Raw genomic sequence first — 26643 nt, 5'->3', positions numbered from 1 at the left:
AACAGTAACTTGATCCGAAGAGCCGTATCACGTCTCGTTGACAGGCGCGGATCATCAGATCAAACTCGACGCTTCGCGTCTCGTTAGATCTGATGATCCGCGCCTGTCAACTCGACGAGTACGACCCTTCGGATCAAGTTACTGTTATAATAATATATATTTACCAATTATAGTCCCTACAATCTTTGGTAACCTTAAATTCATTCAAACTTATACTTTCTCATTTTTGTTTTGATACCAAGAAATGCTTAATACATTTTATTGGTAGATTTTTCACAATTACGTTTATTTTCTGTTAACTTTTTTGTTTGATCTTTTATCCAATACTATTTAAAAAGGGATACTTTGTTATGGAGTAAGGGATTATATTGTTCCTCTTTTAGGTCATTAGTTATATACTGTAAAATTACTACTTTTTGAGGGTAATTTTTTCTTGGTTTGAGAACAAAAATGATAATTTTTTGGTTGTTAAAGGAAATACATTATGCAGTGCATAGTACAGATTTTTTTTTTATATCATAACAACAATTCTTTTTACAGACTTTTATATTTCTTTATGCCATAAAATATTTTAAGAAGCATTATGTTAATCATTAAAGAAAGAAAACCAATAAGTGCCTTGCTTTGGGAAGAGAATCTCTAGCTGAGGTTGTTGGAATCGGAACTGTCCTCTTCTTATGTCTGTTTCATTTTCTTTCAGAGTCTTTTCTAAATCCTCTTTTGGGAAGAATTTATCGAAGCAGATTCTTACTGCATCAGTTCCAACTTGCAATAACTTTAATATCTTGGCAAAATTATCTATATTATAGAAATATAATCCAAGTATGTTAATTTATGACAATATAGTAAACATAGATACCAATATAGCAAATAAAAAAGAAATCGTTTCAATCTTTCTCCAACATGTTGAACAAAAAAGTCTACAATAAAAGGGAATTAACTTAATTTTTCAGGACGAGAAAAAGCATAACCTGTCCCTCATATAAAGACTTCTGATCAATAATCAGTAAAAGATTGTTCTTATAGCTTACTTTTGTATGTAATTGTTTGGGGTTGATTTTCTTTTATACATGCATTTCAATTTTTATACAGCCTACACAAGAAATAAAAGAAGGGTGTGGGATCTGACAAGTGATTTAATTTTAATGGATTTATTTATAGGTCACTTCAAAGCAGTGAAAAGTTTAAACTTATTAATAAGTTTCCTTTTTTACAAATTAAATGGTAAGTCATTTTTAATGAGAATTTACACACACATTCGTGCATAACTAATACATATTCGTTGATTGCAAATATTAATATGAACATTAAAACTTGTCACTAATATTGTATAATCTGTTCTATGTTAAATCGAGGAAAACGTGAAAAGAATTTGATCTCAGATTTAGCTGAGATACCTTTAGGATGGGACTCACTTGGTCCAGAACTCCCTGACGGTTTACCTTGAGATATACCTTTATCTTCAGAAGGCTCAGCTTCATCGTCGTGTACCTTTAATATGTAAATATTGACACTAAAACTACATGTGCTCATTATGAATGATCATTTAAGATTAGAAAATGCTACAAACAAAATTTCCTGAATGAAAAACAGTGAACGATATGAAACAAACACTTGTTTAACTCTCACATTATATATGTATTTCTTGCAATACAAATGATTGTGTATGTGAAAACAATAAGTTTTCAATTAAAATGTCCAACTGCTGTATTGCTGCTTAAGATTTTCAATTCTTGTATTTAAAAAATATATAAATGCTAAAGAAGTGACCCAACTTTTTTAAAAAAAGTATCTAAAACGCTTACTAGTATTTAATCCAAAATGAACAAAACCTACATTGTTTTGCTGCCCTCCCCACTCAATATAGGAATATGATTGGAACAAGTTTAAATCTAAATTACATAATTATGATATATATTTCTCTAAAAAACTGTGATCGCTTTCTTGATAAAAACATCTTTTAAAGAATATTCTTTATAAACCAATGTGAATTATTATTCTAATATCACCCAATTTCTTTATTTCAGTAAATTATCTTACCAACTTGAATTTACTATAAATGAAGATCTTTTTTATTTTGGTAAAAAAAAATTATCCTCTTTTGTCAAAATTAAAATTGCAGTACTAACCTTCTGGACCATTATTTGAAACATTTATTCTACAATCGATTTGAATGCTGCACTTTCTAAAAAGTTTATGATTTTTAATTGAATTGACTGAAGTCTTTGAAATACAAACAGTACCCATGTAGTCAACTAGAGACAAATATGTACAAAAGTCAAGCTATGATCCAATATGATAAACTTTTACAGTAACTAGATTTTCCAGTAAAATTTCTTTTCTTTTTTATGATTTAGAACAACTATAACAATAAAATACATGTACCTGTATCCAATATTTCTTGATATTCTTTGAATTGATTATGTGCTTTTTCCCTATTGGACAGAAAGGACACTGAAAAGATGCCTTTGTAAATTCTGATTCGTTGATCACAGAACTTTCTTGGCTATCACAGAATCCTGTAGTTTTGCATTTAAACCCAAGTGTAAATCGAAAGTCAGTCTGGAAAGTTCTGGAAAGAACATTAAGCATACGGTCAATTTCTGCCTTAATTTCCTGGCAATTTGTTATCTCAACTTTCCCTTCAATGACAAAAACCTGTAACTGAATTTCCCTGGGAGTCATTCCAAGCAATATGTTATGATCCTTAAACAAGAAAACAGCTACTGTTTGGTATATGCATAGTCTCTCTCTCTCTGTAACAATTTCCCAGGGAATTTGAAAGCATGTAGCTACAAGACGATGGAAAATGCTAACAGGAAGAACATCAAACACGTAGCAGAGAATAGATGAGGCAGGGTATGAAGTAAACAGATTTGCAGGAAATGGCATTTTGTTCATACAAGGAACATGCCATTTTTTGTCATCCAATTTTGCTAATAATCCTAGCTTTTCCATGTATAGCATGACATCTGTTTTGTGTTCACTGAAAGCTACTCCCTTCAATTCCCAGATAGCTGTAAGCAAAGTGTCATTTAATTCTCCAGTTTGATCAAATTTTTTCCAGTCTGATGCAAACCTACATAAATCCTTTTCTGCATGATTTCTATCTGTTATTACATTTTTAAATAAATTTGCAAACCACTGCACATCAAGAATGATTAGAACATCAAGAAGTTCTTGGTTGAAGTATAAAATTTCTCTGATGTCATGGAAAAACTGCAGCATAATATTAATGTCATCATCCGTTTCGAGTTTTATACCTGTTGGCAATGCATCATTGAAAGCCAGCAGCATTTCTTTTTTCATTATCCTCTGGGATTTCTTTTCCTGGAAGAATTTTTCAAACATGACCCATGAGAGTGGAAGTTTTTCTCCCCAATGATTTAGATTTTGCACAACTTTAACGATAGAGAGCTTAATGTTTTCAATGCTTTCATTGTCATGGAATCCCACTGCAAACTGTCTATCCTCATGGAGATGTTTGTGCAAAGCCTTGTCCTTCATTTCAAGAGTAGCCCATATTTCATGGAAAAAAGTCATAATCTCCTGGAAATTCAAGTTTACTAATAAATCATTCTTTTTAGCATGTATACTAGTATTCAGAAATCACAACAATAAATGATAACAATACAGTGAAAACTCTCTCATGTCTTTTTCAGAATTCTCAAGTGTTTTATCTGTTGTTAATTAAGTTTTCCTGTAGATAAGAATCTGGGGAAACATTAGGTATCAGTCATACAAAGATTCGATCATGTATTTCGCTACAAAAACCTCGATGACTTCAGACACATTGTGTGGTGTGCCACATGCATACAGGGAGACGTTCATCTCTGCAACATCAGAAGGTAGGTTCCTCATTTTGTTTTATTTGTATTTAAAAGTTATAACTTTAAAATTTATATTTGCTCAGTAAATTCTATACGTTATATGTCGTTTTCAGATGTTTACAAGAAAGGGGGTGGTGTCATTGTCAAACGTTTCTGCAGTACTGTAGTATTCTGTACATTACAATAAACTATGACCAGGTATTCAATTAATCAATAACAAGGGCAAGCTAAGCGGAGCATCCCCTCGCGCCAGGAACATCACTGGTAATGGCAATATCTCAAGAGAGATAAATTCTCTAGAGGGACGTTAAACATGTCAAAGATTGATAGTACAACGTATCTTCTTTAATGTCCCTCTCATGAAATATTTTGCTCATATAAAGGCTTGCCTGTGAAGAGCTGCACATTTTTTCCTATAATAGGCCCTGACAGCCATTGAGCAGTGAGGGATCTTTTTGTACCAGCATCTATTGGGACATTGGCCCTTGGTTTACACGGTCTCATTCGAAGGACCAGTCTCACGTCCCACAGTGGGATTCAAACCCGCAACATTAGGATAAAATCCCTTACTTCTGACAAAATAATTAGTGGAGTGTTGTTGTTGAACCTTTTTTTTTTTACAAAATGCAAAGTGCAAAGCGTCTTGGTTGGGGGAGGGGGTGCATAAGGTTGATACCTTATTTTAGGCAGTAAAGTTTAATATAAGGTATTAAATTGTTTTTCAGCTATTTATTTTTTTAACAAAATTATAGGGGTGGGGGTGTCTATTTTTAACAAAAATCAAATTACATAGCATTTAAGTTGGGAGAGGGTGGGGGGCATCAGGGGCGGATCCAGCAATTTTTGAAAGGGGGGTTCCAGGGTTGTGTACCTCTATCCCCCCTTTTACAAACTCTCAAGCAAAGATTCACACACACGTATTGAAAGATGTTGTAGTATATTATAATATCTTTGTTTACATCTTTTTTTCTTTGAAAAGGTACCCCAAGTCAGAAAAAAATCATTTCAAAAACTAATGAAGCCTGATAAAATTGAATCGATCTGCAGCATTTCTGAGTTAGAGTAAAAATAATTTTCTTTAAGAATTTGAAAAAAAAATTTGGGGGGGTAAGATGCGGATAGGGTTTAAAACAAAGGGTTTTATGTAAGTTCCTTCAAAAGTATGATTAAAAAGGGTACATATACATGTATATTATATAGCCAACACAGTCAAAGATTGCTGGAATATCATATCAAATTAAACCTCGCATGCTATATTTCATAAACGACATCTAAAAATAAGTAGAATATTTTCTACCATTAAATTTTCTACTCATAAAAAAGTAATAATGAAGGTAAATGGAGAAAACTAAATGTGTGGGTATCTATCTATTCAATATATAAGTTAGACGTAAAAATATTTTTTTCTCTCTTTCTCCACTTGGCAAAAAATAAAGGGGTTCCAACCCCCGGAACCCCCCCCCCTCCTCTGGATCCGCCAATGGGCATAATATGCATACCTATGGACAGTTTCCCTTATATCTAGTAGAAACTTTTTATCATGTATATGCTACATGTACATGTTTCAATAATTTTAATCATTTACCAACCTAATTAGTTTATTTGACAGTTCCAGACAATTTGCATTTTTTTCCATATTAAATGAAAAACAACAATGTACATCAAGAGTTTATTTGAACTTGTGGCATAGGGCTTGGCGTTCGAACCGGGGGGGGGGGGGGGTTGGGGCTTTTCCTCCCACTTTTTTGCAAATATAGACAATTTCTATGCATTGAAATTTGGGGTTTACCTTTTTGTTGGTTAAGCCCCCCACCCCCCCCCCCCCCCACACACACACACACACACTTTCAATTTAACGTGCATCCCAAATTCCCAGACACCTGTTGGAATTTGGTAATGAAACCGTGACGTTCATCAAATCCTTAAAATCTGGTTCCCACAGATTCGACACGGTTTTTAAACTGGTTCCCTAGCGGAAATGATTATTGTTAACTCGTACATAAAATGCCAGCGTTTCGAGACAGTGAAAATGCGATATCTGAAGAAATATTTCATCAGTGAACTTGAAAATTAATAGGCTTCTTCCTTTTATAATGCCACACAAGTATGTAAACGCTGAGAGTGGTTAATGCAAAGGTTTTCTGCCAATCTTGCCCACAAATGATTATTGTCAACGCGTACATAGAATGTCAGGGTTTCGATGCAGTAAAAAAGCGATATCTGAAGAAATATTTCATCAATGGACTTGAAAATTAATAGGCTTCTTCCTTTTATACTGCCACAGAAGTATGTAAACGCTGAGAAAGGTTGATGCAAAGGACCTCTGTCAATCTTGCCCACAAGGTAACAAACACACTAACACACACACATACATACACACATTCGCGATGCTATATCCCCTCCGCAAATAGTTGCGCGAGGGGATAATTTTTTAAATGTGAAAAATACGAACTTATATGACTTTAATTATTTTTACTTTTTATTATACAGTGTATAATGTTCCAAGTTGATCTACTATAGTACTTAACAGGTTGGGACCAATCGTCCAAATGGGATATAAATTTACAGAGCAAAAAAAGAAAAAAATCTAATCCGCATTAGAACTCTTAAAACACTCAGAACACTTGGTTGAAAACTTTTTCTGCAACCCTACAGTTTGTAAGATTGATCCCCAAGAAGTTATTGAACGTCCACGGGATCAATCTTCTTAGCAATGAACTTGTTATTCTGTTTTAAGTGTTCTGATGCAAATTTATTATATTTATAGCCAAATTAAAAATTTTCATCTTTTGCACTGTAAATTTATAGCCCATTTGGGATATTATATGCCAAATGGACAATTATATCCCATTTGGGTGATTGGTCCCAACCTGCTTAAGATACCAAAAAAAAAAAACAACAAAAACAAACAAAAAACACAAAAACATATCAAGCCAAACTTTCAAAAGGTTTCATATACATTTGTACAGAGAGTTGACAAACACCTTGAAGTTACTATCACAGGAAGTCATTTGATCTCTGACCAGTAGGCTAGTAGCACAACAAAATATTTGTAAATGAAGAAAAAAAATACCTCTTCTGTTTTGTTCTCACTATGTGTACCAATGAGCAGAACAGGGGCCTTATCATTGCTGTATTGGTGAATGGATTTCATCCAGAATTCAAGATAATCTGTGAATGAAATGAAGACAAAATCAAACAATTTGCTTATCACTAGTATGTGTACACATAATACCGGTACATGTATTAGTCTTATAAGATCATAGAGAGATTTATTGATTGTATGTTGCTTTACATTTCAAATGAGAAATTTTCACTCATAAAAACAACAGATTATTATGACAAAATGACTCGGGGACTCCAACCTCTACAGCCAATCTAAATGTACTAAAATCTAATCATACCATAAAACAAGAGGCCCAAGGGCCTTGAATCGCTCTTCTGATAAATTGTACAACCTATCACTTATATTTGAAGCCTCTAACCCTAAGTATCCTATAAAAGACCCAAGTTGCATCACCTGACAAAGTTTGATGATTCTTAGTCAATTAGAACTCCTTTTTGGTCTACATTCTTGGAAATCACAAAATGCATCAAGTGACAAAGTTTGATAATTCTAAGCCAATAAATACCTGAGATATTCAAAAGTAGGTCACTGTGACTTACTCTTTGGTCAACATTCTCAGAAAACCCAAGATGCATCAACTGACAAAGTTTGATGATTCTTAACTAATAAGTACCAGAGATACTTAAATATAGCCATAAAATGTCGAAAGTAGGTCATTGTGACCTACATTTTGGTTGACATTTTTTAGAGTCTCAAGATGCATCTGCTGACCAAGTTTGATAATTCTAAGCCAATAAATACCTGAGATATTCAAATGTAGGTCACCATGACCTACTTTTAGGTCGACATCCTCTGAAAATCCATGATGCATCAACTGACAAAGTATGATGATTCTAAATCGATAAGTACTAGAGATACATAAATATAGCCATAAAATGTCAAAAAGTAGGTCACTGTGACATACTTTTTGGTCGACATTCTCCGAAATCCCAAGATGCATCAACTGACAAAGTTTGATGATTCTAAGCCAATAAGTACTGGAGAATAACTGTGACCTACTTTTTGGTCGACATTCTCTGAAAACCCAAGATGCATCAACTGACAAAGTTTGATGATTCTAAGCCAATAAGTGCCGGAGATATTTAAATATAGCAATAAAATGTTGAAAGTAGGCCACTGTGAATTAATTTTTGGTCGTCACTATCCGAAAACCGAAGATGCATCAACTCACAAAGTTTGATGATTCTAAGCCAATAAATACCTAAGATTCTTAAATATAGCCATAAAATGTCGAAAGTAGGTCACCGTGAACTACATTTTGGTCGACATTTTTCAGATTCCCAAGATGCATCTCCTGACCAAGTTTGATGATCATAGGTTTAAAGGTAATCAAAATATGCCTTTTAAACAATTTGAAAACAAATGCCTGCAAAATTCTAAAAGTAGGTCACAGTGACCTACTTTTTCTTAAATATGTTTTAAGGTCCCATGATGCAGCAACTTACAAGATTTGATGATTCTAACCCTTTCAGTGCCTGAAATAATGGGATTAAATGTTTTGAAAAGGATAAGTCATAAAGTTCAAAAAGTAGGTCATGGTGACCTACTTTTAAGTTGACGTTGTTCAAGGACCCAAGATGCATCAACTGACTAAGTTTGATGATCATAGGCCTTAAAGTATCCAAAATGTGCCTTTAAATCAAATTGAAAACAAATGCCCGCAAAATTTAAAAAGTAGGTCACCGTGACCTACTTTTGAGTTAACATGATGTGAAGTCCTAAGATGCATCAACTTACAGGATTTGATGATCCTAGTCCTTATAGTAAGCAAAATATGAACATTTTTATTAATTGTAAATTTAGGTCAACTTTAAAGTGACCTTGAGACCACGCCCTTTGCCCCAGGGTCATGCCTTGAACAATTTTGAATCTTCAACATATCCTGATCCTTGTATGTAAGTTTGGTGATAATCTGCCCGGTGGTTATGGAGAAGAAGATTTTTTAGCAACCAGTGCTTTTTGTTTTGTTTTCCTGATTATCTCCCCTTGATTCGGGGTCCCAACCCTTATTTTAGTATAAATGGTAGCCCTTGGGCCAAGGATACCCTGTGACAAATTTGACACTGATTGGCCAAGGGGTTCTTGAGTTATGGCCCATATTCTAAAAAGTTAACGCACACCGCACACCGCACGACGCACACTGCACAAATGGCCATAGCATTATCTCTTTGAGCCTTTGGCTCAGAAGAGCTAATAATCTAAAATCTAAAATAATCTAGTTTGTAAATAAAATTAATGTTTCAATTAAAAAAAACATTCTGCTCCAGATATTGGATACATGAAATATATTCTTGACTTTCATTAAATTATGTAGGACAATGTTTAAATGATTTCTCTACATATATCAAAGTTTACTTTAAGTCAAACATTCAGAAAAGGAAGACTTCAATCAACAAAATTGCAAAATTATTGTCTTTCACATCGGAACCAAGGAGAGGCTAGGCCGGGGGCTTAGCCCCCCCCCCCCCTTCCCAAACATACACTTTCATGGCAAAGATAAACAACATATAGGCATTGAAAAGTGGGGGTTACCTTTTTTGTTGGTTGACCCCCCCCCCTCCCCCCACACACAATTAAATACCTTCTTTAGTATGCTTCCGATGCCAATGTTTGAATTTAGCTTAAGAGTATTTTAAGTTTTATTTAAACAAAGTTTTCACAAATGGTAATATTTTGAAAAAAAAATGGTTCCAGACATACAGACAAACAAACATGGAGATAGATACATTTTCCTCACACTAGCCCATCCAATTATATTTAACTGTTAGATACAAATTCACCCAATAAAGAGGCGACTATATATTGAAGTTTTATAAAAAAAATTATGAAAAAGTCCCATACTATCTTGATTTAAATCTGTATATGAAATAAGTAGAGTTTTAAATCACATACTGCATTGCTTATGCTATAGAAACTATGCAACCAAACCCAACATAAGGCAATGGTAACCAACCTCTGTATGTCCACCTTTCATAAATGGAGCCTCCCTGACAACACACTTCTTCTCCAACCTTATCATTGAACTTCTTCTCCATATTCAGCACAAGAATGAAGAACGCCCGTGGACTCAGAAAAATCTGGTGTGAGGCATAATATGAACACTGTCCTGCAAAGTCAGTCATTGTAATTTTCTTATCTGGGTAGTCTGAAATTTTTTTTGAATCAATCTGCAAATTTCCTGAAATTCCTGGATTATTTGGTCCAAGAATATCTCTATTTTCCTTCGTAACTTCTACTAAATTTGAAGCTGATATGGCACCTTGTGGTGGAGAGAATGAGGTAGTTTTAATGTTGGTATCATCTTGTGATATCTGTCCACTGTTTGATACTTTAATCGCATGGCCCTCATCATCAACTGGTTTCATTTTCCCCTGCGTTTTCGCATCATCAGCTGCATTTTCCGAATGAGATTCAGGAACACTCTGTTGCATATCTTTTTTATCAAGTTTAAGCTTAAAGCGCTGTTGTTGACTTGAAGAATTTGCTGTAAATAAAAATTAATACATTTTAAAGGCCTTCTCACTTTGCTGTCCCTGCAAATAGACCTCTAATCTACATTAAATAAATATGCAACTAAAAATATAATGTAGATGTATTATGAGCACTGAACTCAAATAATGATATTCACAGATATCATATGAGTATGATCCATGTTTATTCAAGAAATAAGATATCATTTTTTGAGTTTCATTGGCTTATGATATGAAGACGGTCATGTGATCAAATTTTCGGGCATTATAGTAGATTTGATCACGTACCGACTTCATGTCATAACCCAATGAAACTCTAAACAAGAGGCCTTCAAGGCCTTATACATGTAGGTCACCTGAGTATCATGTAACAACTTTTCAACAATTTTATTTGGTTCGTATTTTAAACCAGAGGCCATGAAATTCACAATTTTGAAAGAGACACCATTGCTTATCATAATTATACACATAGCATGCATACTGTAATTACTTAATATCCAGAGGTAGATTAGTAACAGAGAGAAAATGTACTTTCACTTTATAACCAGTTGTGCACCCCACCGCACAGGAACCACTGACACCGGGGCCTCATATTTCAAAATTTTAGAAATTTTATCATAAATTTTATTTCATCATAAATGGCTGATAAATACCAAAGAGCAGATTTGAAAGCATTAATTTATTTTCAGACTATGTAACCCCCCCCCCCCCCCATCGATACCCCTGACTCAGGGGGCATAAAATTACCTATTTTTCTAGATGCACCTTTCTTCATCATAGATATATATACTTACGGTATATTATTGGCATAACACTCAAGAGCAAAGGAAAAGTCTTTCAAAGAATTAATGTATTTTAACTATTTAACCAAATGAGTCCCCCCCCCACCCATTTACACCAAATGACAAAACCCCTGACACAGAGGCCATAAAACTGACAATTTGGTTGAGGCATTCTTGCTCAATATAACTATATACTTACTTAGTTTATCTAATATCCAGGAGCAGAGAAGACCTTTGAAGAATTATTGTATTTCCACTAATAATCGATAAAGCCCTACCCTAACAACAGATCCCCTGACTCTGGAGCCATCAAATTCACAAATTTGTAAGAGGAAATTTTGCTCATCATAACTTTGTACTTACTTAGTTTATTTAACACCAAGAAGCAGAGAAGAAGATTTTCAAAGAATTAATGTATTTTCTCTTTTACAGCAAATTTCGTTTAGTACAAACACAGATATTGCGAATTCACGGAATTCACGGATAATTTATCTTGGATCCCCAGCTATATAAATTTAACAAATTCCTTAATCAAATATATATAGGTTTAGCTAAGTAATTTTATAGGTCCCAGTGGCTTTAACCAAATTTTACTATATAATCAAAAGAGCCCTGCCCTCACACCAGTACCCCCAACCATGGGGCCATCAAATTCACAATTTTGGAAGAGGCATTGAGTCTCTTGCCCATCATAACTATGTACTTAGTTAGTTTATTTAATACCCAGATTTTCAAAGAATTAATGGAATTATCACTATAATAATCAAAAGAGCCCCGCCCTAACACCAGAACCCCAGATCCCGTGGCCAATAGATTCAATAATTTGGAAGAGGCTCTCTTGCCTGTCATATATGTAACCATGTACTTAGTTAGATTATTTTATACACAGGAGCAGAGAAGATTTTCAAAAAACAAGAGGCCCACGGGCCACATTGCTCACCTGAGTAGCTTTGACCATTCCGTTCTTTACCAGATTTCCCCTTGTAATACATATTGTGACCCCAATCTACCCCACTGATCATAATTTAGACAATTTGAAATCTACACTACCAAGGATGCTTTGATTCCCCATTGTAAAATTTTGATTCCCCACTGTGGCCCTGCCCTAACCCCGGGGGTCATGATTTGAACAATTAAGAATCTACACTACCCCGGGATGCTTCCACATAAGTTTCAGCATTTCTGCCCCAGTGGTTCTTTAGTAGAAGATTTCAAAAGATTTTTCCTCTATATTTCTGTGTAAAATTTTGATTCCCCATTATGGCCCCGCTCTACAACCCGGGGGTCATGATTTGAACAATAAAAATCTACACTACACCAGAATGCTTACACATAAGTTTAAGCTTTTCTGGCCCAGTGGTTCTTGAGAAGATTTCAAAAGATTTTTCCTATATATTTCTATGTAAAACTTTGATTCCCCATTGTGTTCCCGCCCTACCCCTGGGGGTCATGATTTGAACAATTTAGAATCTGCACTACCCCAGGATGTTTCCACGTAAGTTTCAGCTTTTCTGGCCCCGTGGTTCTCGAAAAGAAGATTTTTTTATGACCCTACCCTATTTTTGTCTTCTCTTAATTATCTCCCCTTGTGAGGGGATTTGGCGCTTCATTTTAACAATTTTTATTTCCCTTAACCCAAGGATGCTTTGTACAAAGATTGATTAAAATTGTTCCAGTGGTTCATGAGAAGAAGTCAAAAATGTGAAAAGTTTACAGACGGACAGACAAACGGATGGACGACGGACAAAATATGATCAGAAAAGCTCACTTGAGCCTTCGACTCAGGTGAGCTAAAAATAATGCAATTGCACTATATAATCTATATAGCCCCACCCAAGCACTAGAACCCCTGACCCTTGGGCCATGAATTTCATAATTCTGGTAGAGGACTAAATGCTTATTACATTTATGCCATAACTTTGACTGCAAAATGTTCAGGAGTAAAGAAGATTTTTAAAGATTTCATTAATTCTAGTGGTTTTGGTCCCCCCCCCCCCCTCAAGCCCCCAGGGGGGAAGCGACGATAAAAATTCACAATTTTTGTTCCCCTTTACCCATAGATGCTGTATACTAAATTTGGTTGAAATTGGTTCAGTTGTTTCAGAGAAGACGCTGAAAATGTTCAAATGTTAACACACGACACAAGACGGACAAAGACGGACGAAAACAGATAGTAATAGGTCTCCTGAGTGGCTCAGAGGACCTAAAATGATATTTTATTTCTTATATTTATATTTAATGTTTTTATTCATGTTATAAAGAAACTAAGTGGACCAACAGATCAACCAACAGCAGCAAAGCAATATGCCCTCTCTTCTTCAAAAGAGGGAATAAAAATCTGTCTCCCTTTGAAAGAAGGTGGGGCCCTATATTTAACAAACTAAATCAAATTTTGTTGAAATTGACTCAGTGGTTCTGGAGAAGAAGTTAAAATTGTTAAAAAAGTTTTAAACAACAACATTGACAACAACAGAAAATGGATATATTTTAGTCAGATAAGCACATTTGAGCCTCCGGCTCAGGTGAGCTAAAAGTTTACATATACTACACAATGATCATAACATTCGCTTCTGTGGGCAATTGGCTCAGAAGAGCTTAATTCGGTCCATTTGTTTACATACTATTTAGTTATTTTTTTTCAAAAAGTTCATACAGTGTGACTTAATATTACTCTAGTGAAATGATCCATGATCCAATTCCATCATACAATTTAGTAATACATGTATTCATCACAATCAATGAAGACAATGAATAAAGAATACCTTGGATGCTATCCTTCACATCAAAGACATCTGTGTGGATATCGACTCCTCTGGTTGAACTGATATTTTTCTTTATTTCTTCCAGGTCAATGCCCTTCAGTCTCTCTAACAATGTTGTTTTCCCACTACCAGCACACCCTATTATCATTCCAGAGGCATGGTACATGGTTGTCTTCCCTTTCTTTAAATTTTCAATGAAATTCTTCACAGATTTATCTCCCCTTAAGATGATCTGCATTGGTATTCCAACTGTAATGACAAAATACTAGTAAAACAGATCTTAGCTGCAGATCTGTAGCATAACGGTTTTATATATTTGTCTTAGACCATAATGATACAGATCCCCTAACGCAATATAGGTGCAATTTACGGCAAACCCTTGGGTCATGGTCAATCTTTGTGTGAAATGAGAACATACCAAGTTTATCCATAAGAAAGATTGATTGATTGATTGTATACTGTTTGACGTCCCTCTACAGAATATTTCGCTGATATGGAGACGTCACCATTGCCGGTGAAGGGCTGCAAATTTAGGCCTATGCTCGGCACTCAGGGTCTTTGAGCAGGGAGGGATCTTTATCGTGCCACACCTGCTGTGACACGGGGCCTCGGTTTATACGGTCTCATCAGAAGGACCGCCCCATTTAGTCGCCCTTTACGACAAACAAGGGGGTTCAGAGGACCTATTCTAACCAGGATCCCCACGGGGTCCATAAGAAAGATATGGACCAGAGACAAATCATAAAATTTTACTTCCAGTGACCTTGAACTTCCCCAAATGACCAGGGTCAAGGTCATGACAAACCCTTGGGTCATGGTCAATCTTTGTGTTAAATGAGAACCTACCAAGTTTATCCATAAGAAAGATATGGATCAGACACGAATCATGCATTTTTTTCCAGTGATCTTGAACTTCCCCAAATGACCTTGGGTCAAGATCATGATACACCCTTAGGTCATTTGCAATCTTTGTGTGAAATGAGAACCTACCAAGTTTATCCATAAGAAAGATATGGACCGGACACGAATCATAAAATTTTTCTTCCAATGACTTTGAAATTTCCCCAAATGACCGTGGGTCAAGGTCATGACAAACCCTTGGGTCAAGAGCAATCTTTGTGTGAAATGAGAACCTTCCAAGTTTATCCATAAGAAAGTACAGTATATCATGGATATGGACCGGACAAGAATCATGAAATTTTTCTTCCAGTGACCTTGAAGTTCCCAAATGACCTTGATTCAAGGTCATGACACACCCATGGGTCATGGGCAATCTTTGTGTGAAATGGGAACTTACCAAGTTTATCCATAAGAAAGATTTGGACCGGACACGAATAATGAAATTTTTCTTTCAGCGTCCTTGAACTTCTCCAAATGACCTTGGGTAAAGGTCATGACACACCCTTAGGTCATAAGAAAACGTTGGGTGAAGTAGTAGATTGTAATATTCCTCTGGAAGAAAAATATGGATCGGACATATTTGCACGGACAGACGGACAGCTAGACAGACGGACAAGGTGATTCCTATATAACCCCCCCCCCCCCAGCTTTGTGTGCAGGGGTATAAATAAGATGTAAATGCTTATATATATAGTTATAGATGAAATCACAGACAAATACATGTAATTCATTTACTTCTTTTGTTAAATTTTATCCGAGTAACCGGCTGAAAATAGACTTACCTTTCTTAAATACAACTTCATGGAATGACTTGTCCTCCATTGTTGGGTGTGTGAAAATATCTTCTCCAAGACGTTTTAAAAATTCCTCATTTTTGTCTGGTAGTAACCAACAGCAAATCTCATCTTCTCTTCTCTGATAATTCCACGATCTACAGTACTCAGCTACGTTTTCTTTTTCTGCCCCAGTCAAGAAAATTTCAGTGAAGAGAGAATTCTTTGAGAATTCCAGGAAACTGATATTTTTGAAGAACTCATTGGAATAACTGATCTCTGATTCATTGAGTTTCAGGATTGGTTCGTATTTTTCTAAGTCTTCATGAACAAATGGCTTTGAGATTTTCTTCAAACGAAAACTTTTGGCAACAGAATTATATTTTGTCATCCAGTTTTCGTCTTCTATGTTTATTTTGTAAGAATTGGAAAGAAGAAGGCACATCAAAAGTATATTTCCATCTACAAATAAACAAGAAATATATACAGATAATTGAATGATTGAATGTATGTTGTATTACGTCCCATTCGAGAATATTACACTCATGTATAGACGTCACCATATACCGGTGAAATTCTTCAAATTTTGACCTTAACTCGGCACTTAGGGCCATTGAGCAGTGAGGGTTCTTTATAGTAATAACGCCTGGCGTGACAAGGGACCTCGGTTTTTAAGGTCTCACCCGAAGGACCTGTAACTTTCACTTCATGTGCCGAGCGCATGGCAAAGGGACTTTTACTACCCATTTTTAGCTCACCTGAGCCGAAGGCTCAAGTGAGCTTTTCTGATCTAAATTTGTCCGTCGTCTGTCGCTGTTGTCGTAGTCGTTGTCGTCGTCGTCATAAACTTTTCACATTTTCATCTTCTTCTCAAGAACCACTGGGCCAATTTCAACCAAACTTGGCACAAAGTATCCTTGGGTGAAAGGGATTCAAATTTGTTCAAATGAAGGGCCACACCCTTTTCCAAGGGGAGATAATCATGATTTTGTTCAAAATTAATGGCATTTTTAAAAAATCTTCTTCTCCAGAACCGCTGGGCCAGGAAAGATGAAACTCATGTGGAAGCATCCTCAGGTAGTGTAGATTCAAGTTTGTTCAAATCATGACCCTCGGGGCAAGGGTGGGGCCAAAATGGCCGACCCAAGTTTTACATAGGAATATATAGAAAAAATCTTTAAAAAATCTTCTTCTCCAGAACCACTGGGCCAGGAAATCTGAAACTCACGTGGAATCATCCTCAGGTAGTGTAGATTCAAGTTTGTTCAAATCATGATCCCTGGGGTAAAGGTGGGGCCAAAATGGCCGACCCAAGTTTTACATAGGAATATATAAGAAAAATCTTTAAATATCTTCTTCTCCAGAACCACAAGGCCAGGAAAGATGAAACTCATGTGAAATCATACTCAGGTAGTGTAGATTCAAGTTTGTTCAAATCATGACCCCCCGGGGCAAGGGTGGGGCCAACATGGCCGACCCAAGTTTTACATAGCAATATATAAGAAAAATCTTTAAAAATCTTCTTCTCCAGAACCACTGGGCCAGGAAAGATGAAACTCATGTGGCATTATCCTAAGGTAGTGTAGATTCAAGTTTGTTCAAATCATGACCCCCTGGGCAAGGGTGGGGCCAAAATGACCGACCAAAGTTTTACATAGGAATATATAGGAAAAATCTTTAAAAATCTTCTTCTCCAGAACCACTGGGCCAGGAAAGATGAAACACATGTGGCATTATCCTCAGGTAGTGTAGATTCAAGTTTGTTCAAATCATGACCCTCGGGGCAAGGGTGGGGCCAAAATGGCCGACCCAAGTTTTACATAGGAATATATAGAAAAAATCTTTAAAAAATCTTCTTCTCCAGAACCACTGGGCCAGGAAATCTGAAACTCACGTGGAATCATCCTCAGGTAGTGTAGATTCAAGTTTGTTCAAATCATGATCCCCGGGGTAAAGGTGGGGCCAAAATGGCCGACCCAAGTTTTACATAGGAATATATAGAAAAAATCTTTAAATATCTTCTTCTCCAGAACCACAAGGCCAGGAAAGATGAAACTCATGTGAAATCATACTCAGGTAGTGTAGATTCAAGTTTGTTCAAATCATGACCCCCCGGGGCAAGGGTGGGGCCAAAATGGCCGACCAAAGTTTTACAAAGGAATATATAGGAAAAATCTTTAAAGTCTTCTTCTTCAGAACCACTGGGCCAGGAAAGATGAAACTCATGTGGAATCATCTTCAGGTAGTGTAGATTCAAGTTTGTTCAAATCATGAACCCTGGGGCAAGGATGGGGCCAAAATGGCTGACCCAAGATTTACATAGGAAAATATAAGAAATATCTTTAAAATCCTTCTCCAGAACCACTGGGCCAGGAAAGATGAAACTCATGTGGAATCATCCTCAGGTATTGCAGATTCAATTTTCTTCAAATCATGACCCCCGGGGCTAGGGTGGGGCTAAAATGGCCGACCCAAGTTTTATATAGGAATATATAGGAAAAATCTTTAAAAATCTTCTTTTCCAGATCCACAAGGCCAGGAAAGATGAAACTCATGTGAAATCATCCTCAGGTAGTGTAGATTCAAGTTTGTTCAAATCATGATCCCCGGGGTAAAGGTGGGGCCAAAATGGCCGACCCAAGTTTTACATAGGAATATATAGAAAAAATCTTTAAAAAATCTTCTTTTCAAGAACCACAAGGCCAGGAAATCTGAAACTCACGTGGAATCATCCTCAGGTAGTGTAGATTCAAGTTTGTTCAAATCATGATCTCCGGGGTAAAGGTGGGGCCAAAATGGCCGACCCAAGTTTTATATAGGAATATATAGGAAAAATCTTTTAAAATCTTCTTTTCCAGAACCACAAGGCCAGGAAATATGAAACTCATGTGGAATCATCCTCAGGTAGTGTAGATTCAAGTTTGTTCAAATCTTGACCCCTGGTCCAAGGGTGGGGCCAAAATGGCCGACCCAAGTTTTACATAGGAATATATAAGAAAAATCTTTAAAAATCTTCTTTTCCAGAACCACAAGGCCAGGAAATATGAAACTCATGTGGAAGCATCCTCAGGTAGTGTAGATTCAAGTTTGTTCAAATCTTGACCCCTGGTCCAAGGATGGGGCCAAAATGGCCGACCCAAGTTTTACATAGGAATATATAAGAAAAATCTTTAAATATCTTCTTCTCCAGAACCACAAGGCCAGGAAAGATGAAACTCATGTGAAATCATCCTCAGGTAGTGTAGATTCAAGTTTATTCAAATCATGACCCCCGGGGCAAGGGTGGGGCCAAAATGGCCGACCCAAGTTTTACATAGGAAAATATAAGAAATATCTTTAAAATCCTTCTCCAGAACCACTGGGCCAGGAAAGATGAAACTCATGTGGAATCATCCTCAGGTATTGCAGATTCAAGTTTCTTCAAATCATGACCCCCGGGGCTAGGGTGGGGCCAAAATGGCCGACCCAAGTTTTATATAGGAATATATAGGAAAAATCTTTAAAAATCTTCTTTTCCAGATCCACAAGGCCAGGAAAGATGAAACTCATGTGGAATCATCCTCAGGTAGTGTAGATTCAAGTTTGTTCAAATCTTGACCCCTGGTCCAAGGGTTGGGCCAAAATGGCCGACCCAAGTTTTACATAGGAATATATAGGAAAAATCTTTTAAAATCTTCTTTCCAGAACCACAAGGCCAGGAAATATGAAACTCATGTGGAATCATCCTCAGGTAGTGTAGATTCAAGTTTGTTCAAATCATGACCCCCGGGGCTAGGATGGGGCCAAAATGGCCGACCCAAGTTTTACATAGGGATATATAGGGAAACCTTTTAAAATCTTCTTTTCAAGTACTTCAAAGCTATGATTAGTGATATTTATATGGAATCATCCTCAGGTAGTGTAGATTCTAGTTTGTTCAAATGATGAACGCCTGGAGGGGGGGGGGGTAAATTCAAGCCAATGTGCTCAGGTGAGCTCTGTGGCCCCTGGGCCTCTTGTTATTGACTTACTAGGTCAGTCGCAGTCGAGATTCGAACTCCCGATCACAGGAGTTTCACCATGATAAATTTTGGTTTGGAAATAATCGTACAGACATAAATGAACAGCTAGACAGACAAATAACAAAGTGATCTCCATACATGTATATACTTCCTTTATGTTTGTTACAGACAACCTATAGACAATAAGGCAGATAATTAAATGGATGGCCCACAATTGTTGATCAGATTACTCATTTGGTGTTTGGCTCAGGCCATGGAAGGTCATAGTATAAATAAATATTTTATTTGATAATTAAAGCAGAATGAAAGTCATTCTTTAAAATATATTTCATTTGCTACATGTATCAAATTTTAAAACAGCTTCAAACTCATACTTTCTATCCTGTGAATGCTGTCAAACAATGTCTCTATATTTCTAAGGTCATGTCTGCTGTGATTCTCAGAGCTGGTACACTCCACACACAAGGGAACACCACACGGGGTACAGAACTGGTCCAGGGGAATTCTGGGATGTTTGCTACATTTGATGTCCTTCAGAGGGACTCCTGTTAGAAATAAAAGTTTTATATTGTAAAAAATCATTCAATGCTGATAAATCTTCTCAAAACAAATTCATTTTGTTAATGTTTTTTAAATATAACAAATCTATTAATTATTATGATATTGAAGTATATTGGAGTAGAAAATTTTTGGAGTCCAGACAATCTAGATATTACATGTACATGTATTTACATTTATTAGAAAAACTATATTTGATATATGCCAAGATAAACAGAGGAATATATTGACATATAAATGTCATCTATAATTGCTATTATTATTAAATATTACAATTATTAATATTAAAATATTAAATAACGGTGCATCTTCCAAAATCATTTTTACTTTTACATGTTAAAGGCATGATTTACTACGCACTCTTTGAGTATGACTATAAATTGATTTTCTATGACTTGCCAACATAACTTTTGGTCGCGTAACACCTTAGATCAAATGACAAGCTTTTTAATCATCACACAGATGACCAATCAATGTTAAATTGCTTCAATAAAACATTCATGGCCAATGTACTTTAAATTAAAAATGCACTTTAACAAAGTACTGATGATCTTAGCCAAACTCACATGACCTATAAGAGTTATAATATTCCACAATTTTGGTATGCAACCTTTGTGTCAAGGAAGATTTCCTCACACAACTCCAATGATATTTACAAGGACACCCCCTTTCCCAATAAAAAACACAAAACAGTGACACAGTGACACACACAATCTTCAGGGTGGGTCAGGGGTGTACCGTAAATATAAAATAAAAGTATAAATCCAATTATTTCCTCATAAATAGTGTGTATGCAGTCTTTGTGTTCAGTCGTTTAAGTTCAATAAGTTCGTTTAGGTTCACAATAACTTGAACTAGAACAATCATACCTTACATTACCCCCCCCCCAATCCAACACCCATACCCCCAGCCTACCTCCAGCCCCCCAAGTATCATTATATGTAAACCAAAGAAATCAACCCTACATTTCTGTCAGAGACCTCAATGCTTGTATAACAGTGTACAAATAAAACACTTTAAGTGCATTATCAGTTACAGGCTTTCAGTCTCTTAAATTCCTGTAATTGGGATACATATGGTTACAAATGAGCAGAATAAATCTAGTAATGATAATATATATACAATTATTTCCTTCTTCACCATATCTTGTAATTACATTTGATACAGGCAGTAATAATAAAATTTTATTTCTAGTTTCATGGACAAACTATTTCAAAACAAGGCAGAAAGCTAATTTTTTTTTTCAAGAATTATTTTTTTACACCTTTATAATGAAATGCCTTAATGGGAAGTAACTTAATTTTCTTCTTCACATTCAAATACAAGATTGGATTGTCTCCCTTTCATAAGCAAGTCACTGTAGTTGTATTCAGGCTTATTCTTTGGTGTCTTAGAATTGAACTTTTTGTTCATAAAGTTGAAGTGAATCTTAAACTTTATTATGGATTTTATGAAGAAATATTGTTTGGTTATCTCCATATTCATCTAGAAGTTTCTCCAAAACAAAATGTCACCCCAGTACACAGTGTAGATTTACTGAACACCTGCTACAGAAATACACAACATTCCTAGACTGAGCTGTGTTAATATCAATGATGTCTATATCTAACTGTCAACATCAGTACAACATGTACAAATTGTCATCTGTTTTAAATGTAACCATGGTAGAATTTACTTAAACTGAATACTAGTACATTATAAAACTTAAGTATGTTAAGGATATTGTAATAATTAGAAAAGATTTAAAAATTTAATCCACTAACTACTTGTCAAAAATGAACCATTCTTCACTCATTGTATTTATCGTACAAAATTTCAAAAAACAGCACAAGATTTCAAAAGTAGGTAATTATTCACCATTGACAGTATATCTGATGTATATTGTACAAAAATCTATGAAGCAAACATCAATGAACATGAATCAGTGATTGAAGAACTACACACAACACATGGACGCTATACAATTAATGATAAACAGGATGTAGATCTATCACTTCTTTTTAATATTTTTATCATGTTCGTATTCATAAACTTTATCTTTACCATCTCATGTTTGTTGTTTAACATATTGATTAATCATTTGTGATTAAACTTAAGCACTCATCTAGTAAATAAACACTTGAATATATAAATGTACATGTACTCATACAGTAACTAGTTATTCTTAAATAATCCCCCTAACATAATGGTGTTTTTAATTAGTATAAGTATTATAATTATAAAATACAATCAAACAGACTACAATGTTACTTACCAGTCAGAGAGTCTGTATCTACCACTCTGTATATGTTGACTAAGTTGTTGTTGTATGACCCTACCCACAGTAGGTGAGTGTCATCATCATAAATCAGGCCGCATGGTAAGCCTATCCCGTGTTGTGGTGTCAGTATCTCTGTCAGATAGTGACCATCACTATCTAACATCTGTACTGACCAGGTTCTCCAATCACACAGCAGGATGTATGACAGCGCGTCAGTACAGATTCCTACTGGTGCTAATCGTGATCCTGATGGAGGACCTCTGTAGGAGAACCGGAATTTACCGTCACGATCTGTCACCACTACACCACGGAGAGATTCAGACACAATAACATCTCCATTGCGGTTCTCTGTGATGTAGTTAGGTATATGATACAGTCCTTGACCTGTGTTGTTGTTGTTGTGCTGTATGGTCTGGATGTTTTCTCCTGTGGAGTTATACCTCATTACCTTGCCTGTAATACCTATATACATCCCGACCAGCAGGTCTCCACTGAAGGGGGAACTGTAGACACACTTTGGTCTCCATGATTTGTTGTACTTTATTATCGTAGTCTTTTCTTTGTTATCTGTAGACAGTTTATTGATGTTTAATTCACTGTCTATATAAATTAGATCACCGTTAGAATCCACAGTGTGTCCTCCTCCCACACCACTACCTATAACTGTCACACTGTCTAGTTCTTCTCCTCTTGTGTTTGTCAGTATAAGATTGCCTCTACCATCACTGATCCAAACCCGGTCTGTAGACACACGTGAAATGTGAAGACACTGACTAACACCTGACACTGTGACAGATCTCTGGTACACTGCTCTATACATTATTTACAGCAGACATCTATTTCTTTATCCTGGTGTTTTAAAACAGAATCCCGTGTGGATTTCCTCAGTCAGGGAGATCTCTCTGTAAATTACAACATTGTAACAGAATTATCTACATCAGTTACACATCTCTATTTATAATTGTAAGCATATATCAATGTCTTAGTTTTAATAACATGAAGAATTATATTGAATTGAATGCAGATAAACATAAATACCTTTACACTGAGTACTGAATCCTTTACAAATCTCTCTCTCTTGCAGGGTCCAACAGTTCACCATAAGTCTGATCTAAATAATCAATATTAATAAATTGAAACATCGTTGAAAACTAAAAGTTCGTTTCTTAAAAAAAGTATAATATGAACTCATTTGAAATATTACATGTCAACTTTTCCAGTAGAATTCAAAAACTTCATAAGTTACACAGTATACTCAAAAATTATACCGTATAAGTAGAATTTTTAGCGAGTATTTAATTTTGGCATTATTAGCGAGGGTGCCAAGATTGCTAAAATTGAATAAAGCTTAAAATTAATCGCGTTTTATTTCTAATAGATACATTAATGTGCATTTTAAAAGCACTAAATTAACATCTCGCTAAAAATAAATTACCAGTTTTTAGGGACAAATCGCTAAATTTGTGTCTCGCTAAAATTTCCACTTATACGGTAATTTATATTTTCTTTCTACAGTGTGTTGTGAGTCTAGTGACATGGTTATAAATAGTAACAGAGAAATGTATACCACACTGATTTAATATAGAGTAACAGAGAAATGTTTACCACACTGATGTCTTGTATCTGGTAATAACTGTATAGTTATATAAAGTAACAGAGAAATGTATACCACACTGATTTCTTGTATCTGGTAACAACTGTATAGTTATATAAAGTTACAGAGAAATGTATACCACACTGATTTCTTGTATCTGGTAACAACTGTACAGTTACATGTATATAAAGTAACAGAGAAATGTATACCACACTGATTTCTTGTATCTGGTAACAACTGTACAGTAATTATATAGAGTAACAGAGAAATGTTTACCACACTGATGTCTTGTGTCTGATACAATGTAACAACTGTACAGTTATATAAAGTAACAGAGAAATGTATACCACACTGATTTCTTGTATCTGGTAACAACTGTACAGTTATATAAAGTAACAGAGAAATGTATACCACACTGATCCCTTGTATCTGGTAACAACTGTACAGTTATATAAAGTAACAGAAAAATGTATACCACACTGATTCCTTGTATCTGGTAACAACTGTACAGTTATATAAAGTAACAGAGAAATGTATACCACACTGATTTCTTGTATCTGGTAACAACTGTACAGTTATATAAAGTAACAGAGAAATGTATACCACAGTGATTTCTTGTATCTGGTAGAAACTGTAAAGTCTCCATTCATCTTGTTACTGTGTTCTGGGTAAAAAAATAAAGAATATATTATTATTCACCATTATTACAATACATACATCTCTCCAGTTTATTTATTTAAATAAGAAAATATTTTGTCTTCATTTTGAAATTCGAATGAGAGCTTTTGTAGGATTGAGTGTTTGGTTTTATCAATATTTATTTAAAAACATGTAAAAATTACATACTGCATATGTACATTTACAAATATACTGCATGTACATACAGTACTGTACATGTTTATGTATATCATGTGTAGTATTTTGTATGAGTGATATAGTTTTATCCCCACATATACATTGGCATAGGAAGAAAATTGAAAGTGAAGGGGGGGGGGTGTAACCCAACAAAAAAGGTAAATCCCAATTTTCAATGCCTATAAAATGTCTAATTTTGCAAAAAAAACATAGGAAGAGGGGGGACTATCCCCCCTACGATTCCGACGCCTATGCATATTATATATTGTTAGTATCTCCAATCATTAATAAACATTTCACAGCGATTAAAAATTTGACTTCAGTCTAAGTCTGTCTCATGAATCTGGAACCAGAACCCCTTATCCAGGGACAAGGAAATTCACAAATTTTGGAAGAGCCACATTTTTTTCATCATAAGTACATGTATTTTTAAGGGATGGCAATCAAATGCAGAACTGCTAATCGGTTAACTGCATCAAGTTACTACCGATTAACCAGTTTATTGTATTGAAATACATATATTCTTGTTTGAAAAACGCAGATTTTCAACCCTATGTGCAGCGATTTCATTTTTTGAAATAAATTTTAAGAAAATTGTGTTAAATTTTATTTTTTCCGACTAACCGATTAAAAATTTTATAACTTATTCCCATCATTCCGACCAAATAATTGGTTAACCGGTTACAAATTGCCATCCCTAGTATGTATGTAGTTAGTTTGTTTGATACCCAGGGGCAGAGAAAAAAGATTTTCAAAGAAGTTATGCATTTTCACTATATAGAACTGTAATAAATATAGCCAAACCCTAACACCAGAATCCCTCATCCTGGGGCCATGAAATTCAAAATTTTATACATGTTATAATAGACACCTTTCATCATTATAAATACATGTATAAATATATGTACGTAGTTAGTTTGTTTAACACCCAGGGACAGAGAAAACTGATTTTCAAAGAATTAATGCATTTTCATTATATAATCAAAAGAGCCCTGTCCTAACACCAGAACCCCTGACCCCGGGGCCATGAGTTTCACAATTTAGGTAGAGGACTGAATTTTTATTACAATCATGTAAAAAGTTTGACTGCTTGATGGCTATGAGTAAAGGAGAAGATTTTTCTAGATTGAATTAATTTTAGTGGTTTTGGCCCCACCCCTCAGGTTCCAGGGGGGGGGATGAAATTCAAAATTTTTGTTCCCCCTCACTCATAAATTATGCTATATGCAAAATTAGGCTGAAATTGGTTCAGTGGTTCTAGAGAAGCGAAAAATGTTCATAAGGTCATAAGATTACACTCAACGAACGACGCGCGGGTAAGTTAAGGTTACAACCAAATATTCTACTTGCCTATATGTTATGACGTCATAGTAAGCTATATGACGTGAGGTTTAGAGATAATCATTTCTTAAAATCGATATGTAAGATTGATTTGAGGACGTAAAAATGAATCAAAATATGCAGAGGCATAATATAAAGGGAATTTTGTCGTTCCTGGGCCTCTGTAGTTATCACACGGGTTCCATACCAAAACCCGTGACGTCATAACTGTTGATCATGCAGTAGCAGAGTGAAAGTGAAATGTAACGAGAATTGATGTAAACAAACACAAGATTTCGTAGTTTAAAAGCATTTAGAATGAATATCATGTGTGATTCTTGTGGGAATAAAGCGTATGAATAAGGTATGGTAATATAATTTTGCTATTTCTTCGTAAAATTATAGCAGGGA

The 26643-nt window shown here is 35.3% G+C and overlaps 2 protein-coding genes across 3 annotated transcripts; both read right to left on the bottom strand.

The window, feature by feature from the left end:
- Positions 1–383: 383 nt before the first annotated feature.
- Positions 384–15775, bottom strand: LOC134231069 (uncharacterized). 2 transcript variants are annotated; one of them, XM_062712969.1, is made up of 7 exons: positions 15654–15775; positions 13972–14220; positions 9911–10441; positions 6904–7001; positions 2386–3549; positions 1416–1491; positions 384–798 (listed from the first exon to the last, which is right to left on the bottom strand). In XM_062712969.1, exons 1-7 carry the CDS (start codon positions 15691–15693, stop codon positions 587–589), a joined length of 2370 nt encoding a protein of 789 aa, XP_062568953.1. In that variant the 5' UTR covers positions 15694–15775; the 3' UTR covers positions 384–586. The 2 variants fall into 2 exon arrangements, with proteins under 2 accessions (XP_062568953.1, XP_062568960.1); XM_062712976.1 differs by having other exon boundaries at positions 1443–1491.
- Positions 15740–24167, bottom strand: LOC134231060 (uncharacterized). Its single transcript, XM_062712961.1, has 6 exons — positions 24133–24167; positions 23494–23574; positions 22458–23365; positions 20020–20190; positions 15812–16106; positions 15740–15749 (listed from the first exon to the last, which is right to left on the bottom strand). Exons 3-6 carry the CDS (start codon positions 23281–23283, stop codon positions 15740–15742), a joined length of 1302 nt encoding a protein of 433 aa, XP_062568945.1. The 5' UTR covers positions 23284–23365; positions 23494–23574; positions 24133–24167.
- Between the last annotated feature and the right edge of the window lie 2476 nt (positions 24168–26643).

The sequence above is a fragment of the Saccostrea cucullata genome, unplaced genomic scaffold (genome assembly GCF_032062105.1).
Source record: "Saccostrea cucullata isolate Sc308-1 unplaced genomic scaffold, CSIRO_AGI_Scuc_v1 ctg1350, whole genome shotgun sequence".
Taxonomy (NCBI): domain Eukaryota; kingdom Metazoa; phylum Mollusca; class Bivalvia; order Ostreida; family Ostreidae; genus Saccostrea; species Saccostrea cuccullata.
The sequence above is the reverse complement of the archived record's forward strand: the minus strand, read 5'-3'. Positions and strand labels throughout refer to the sequence as shown.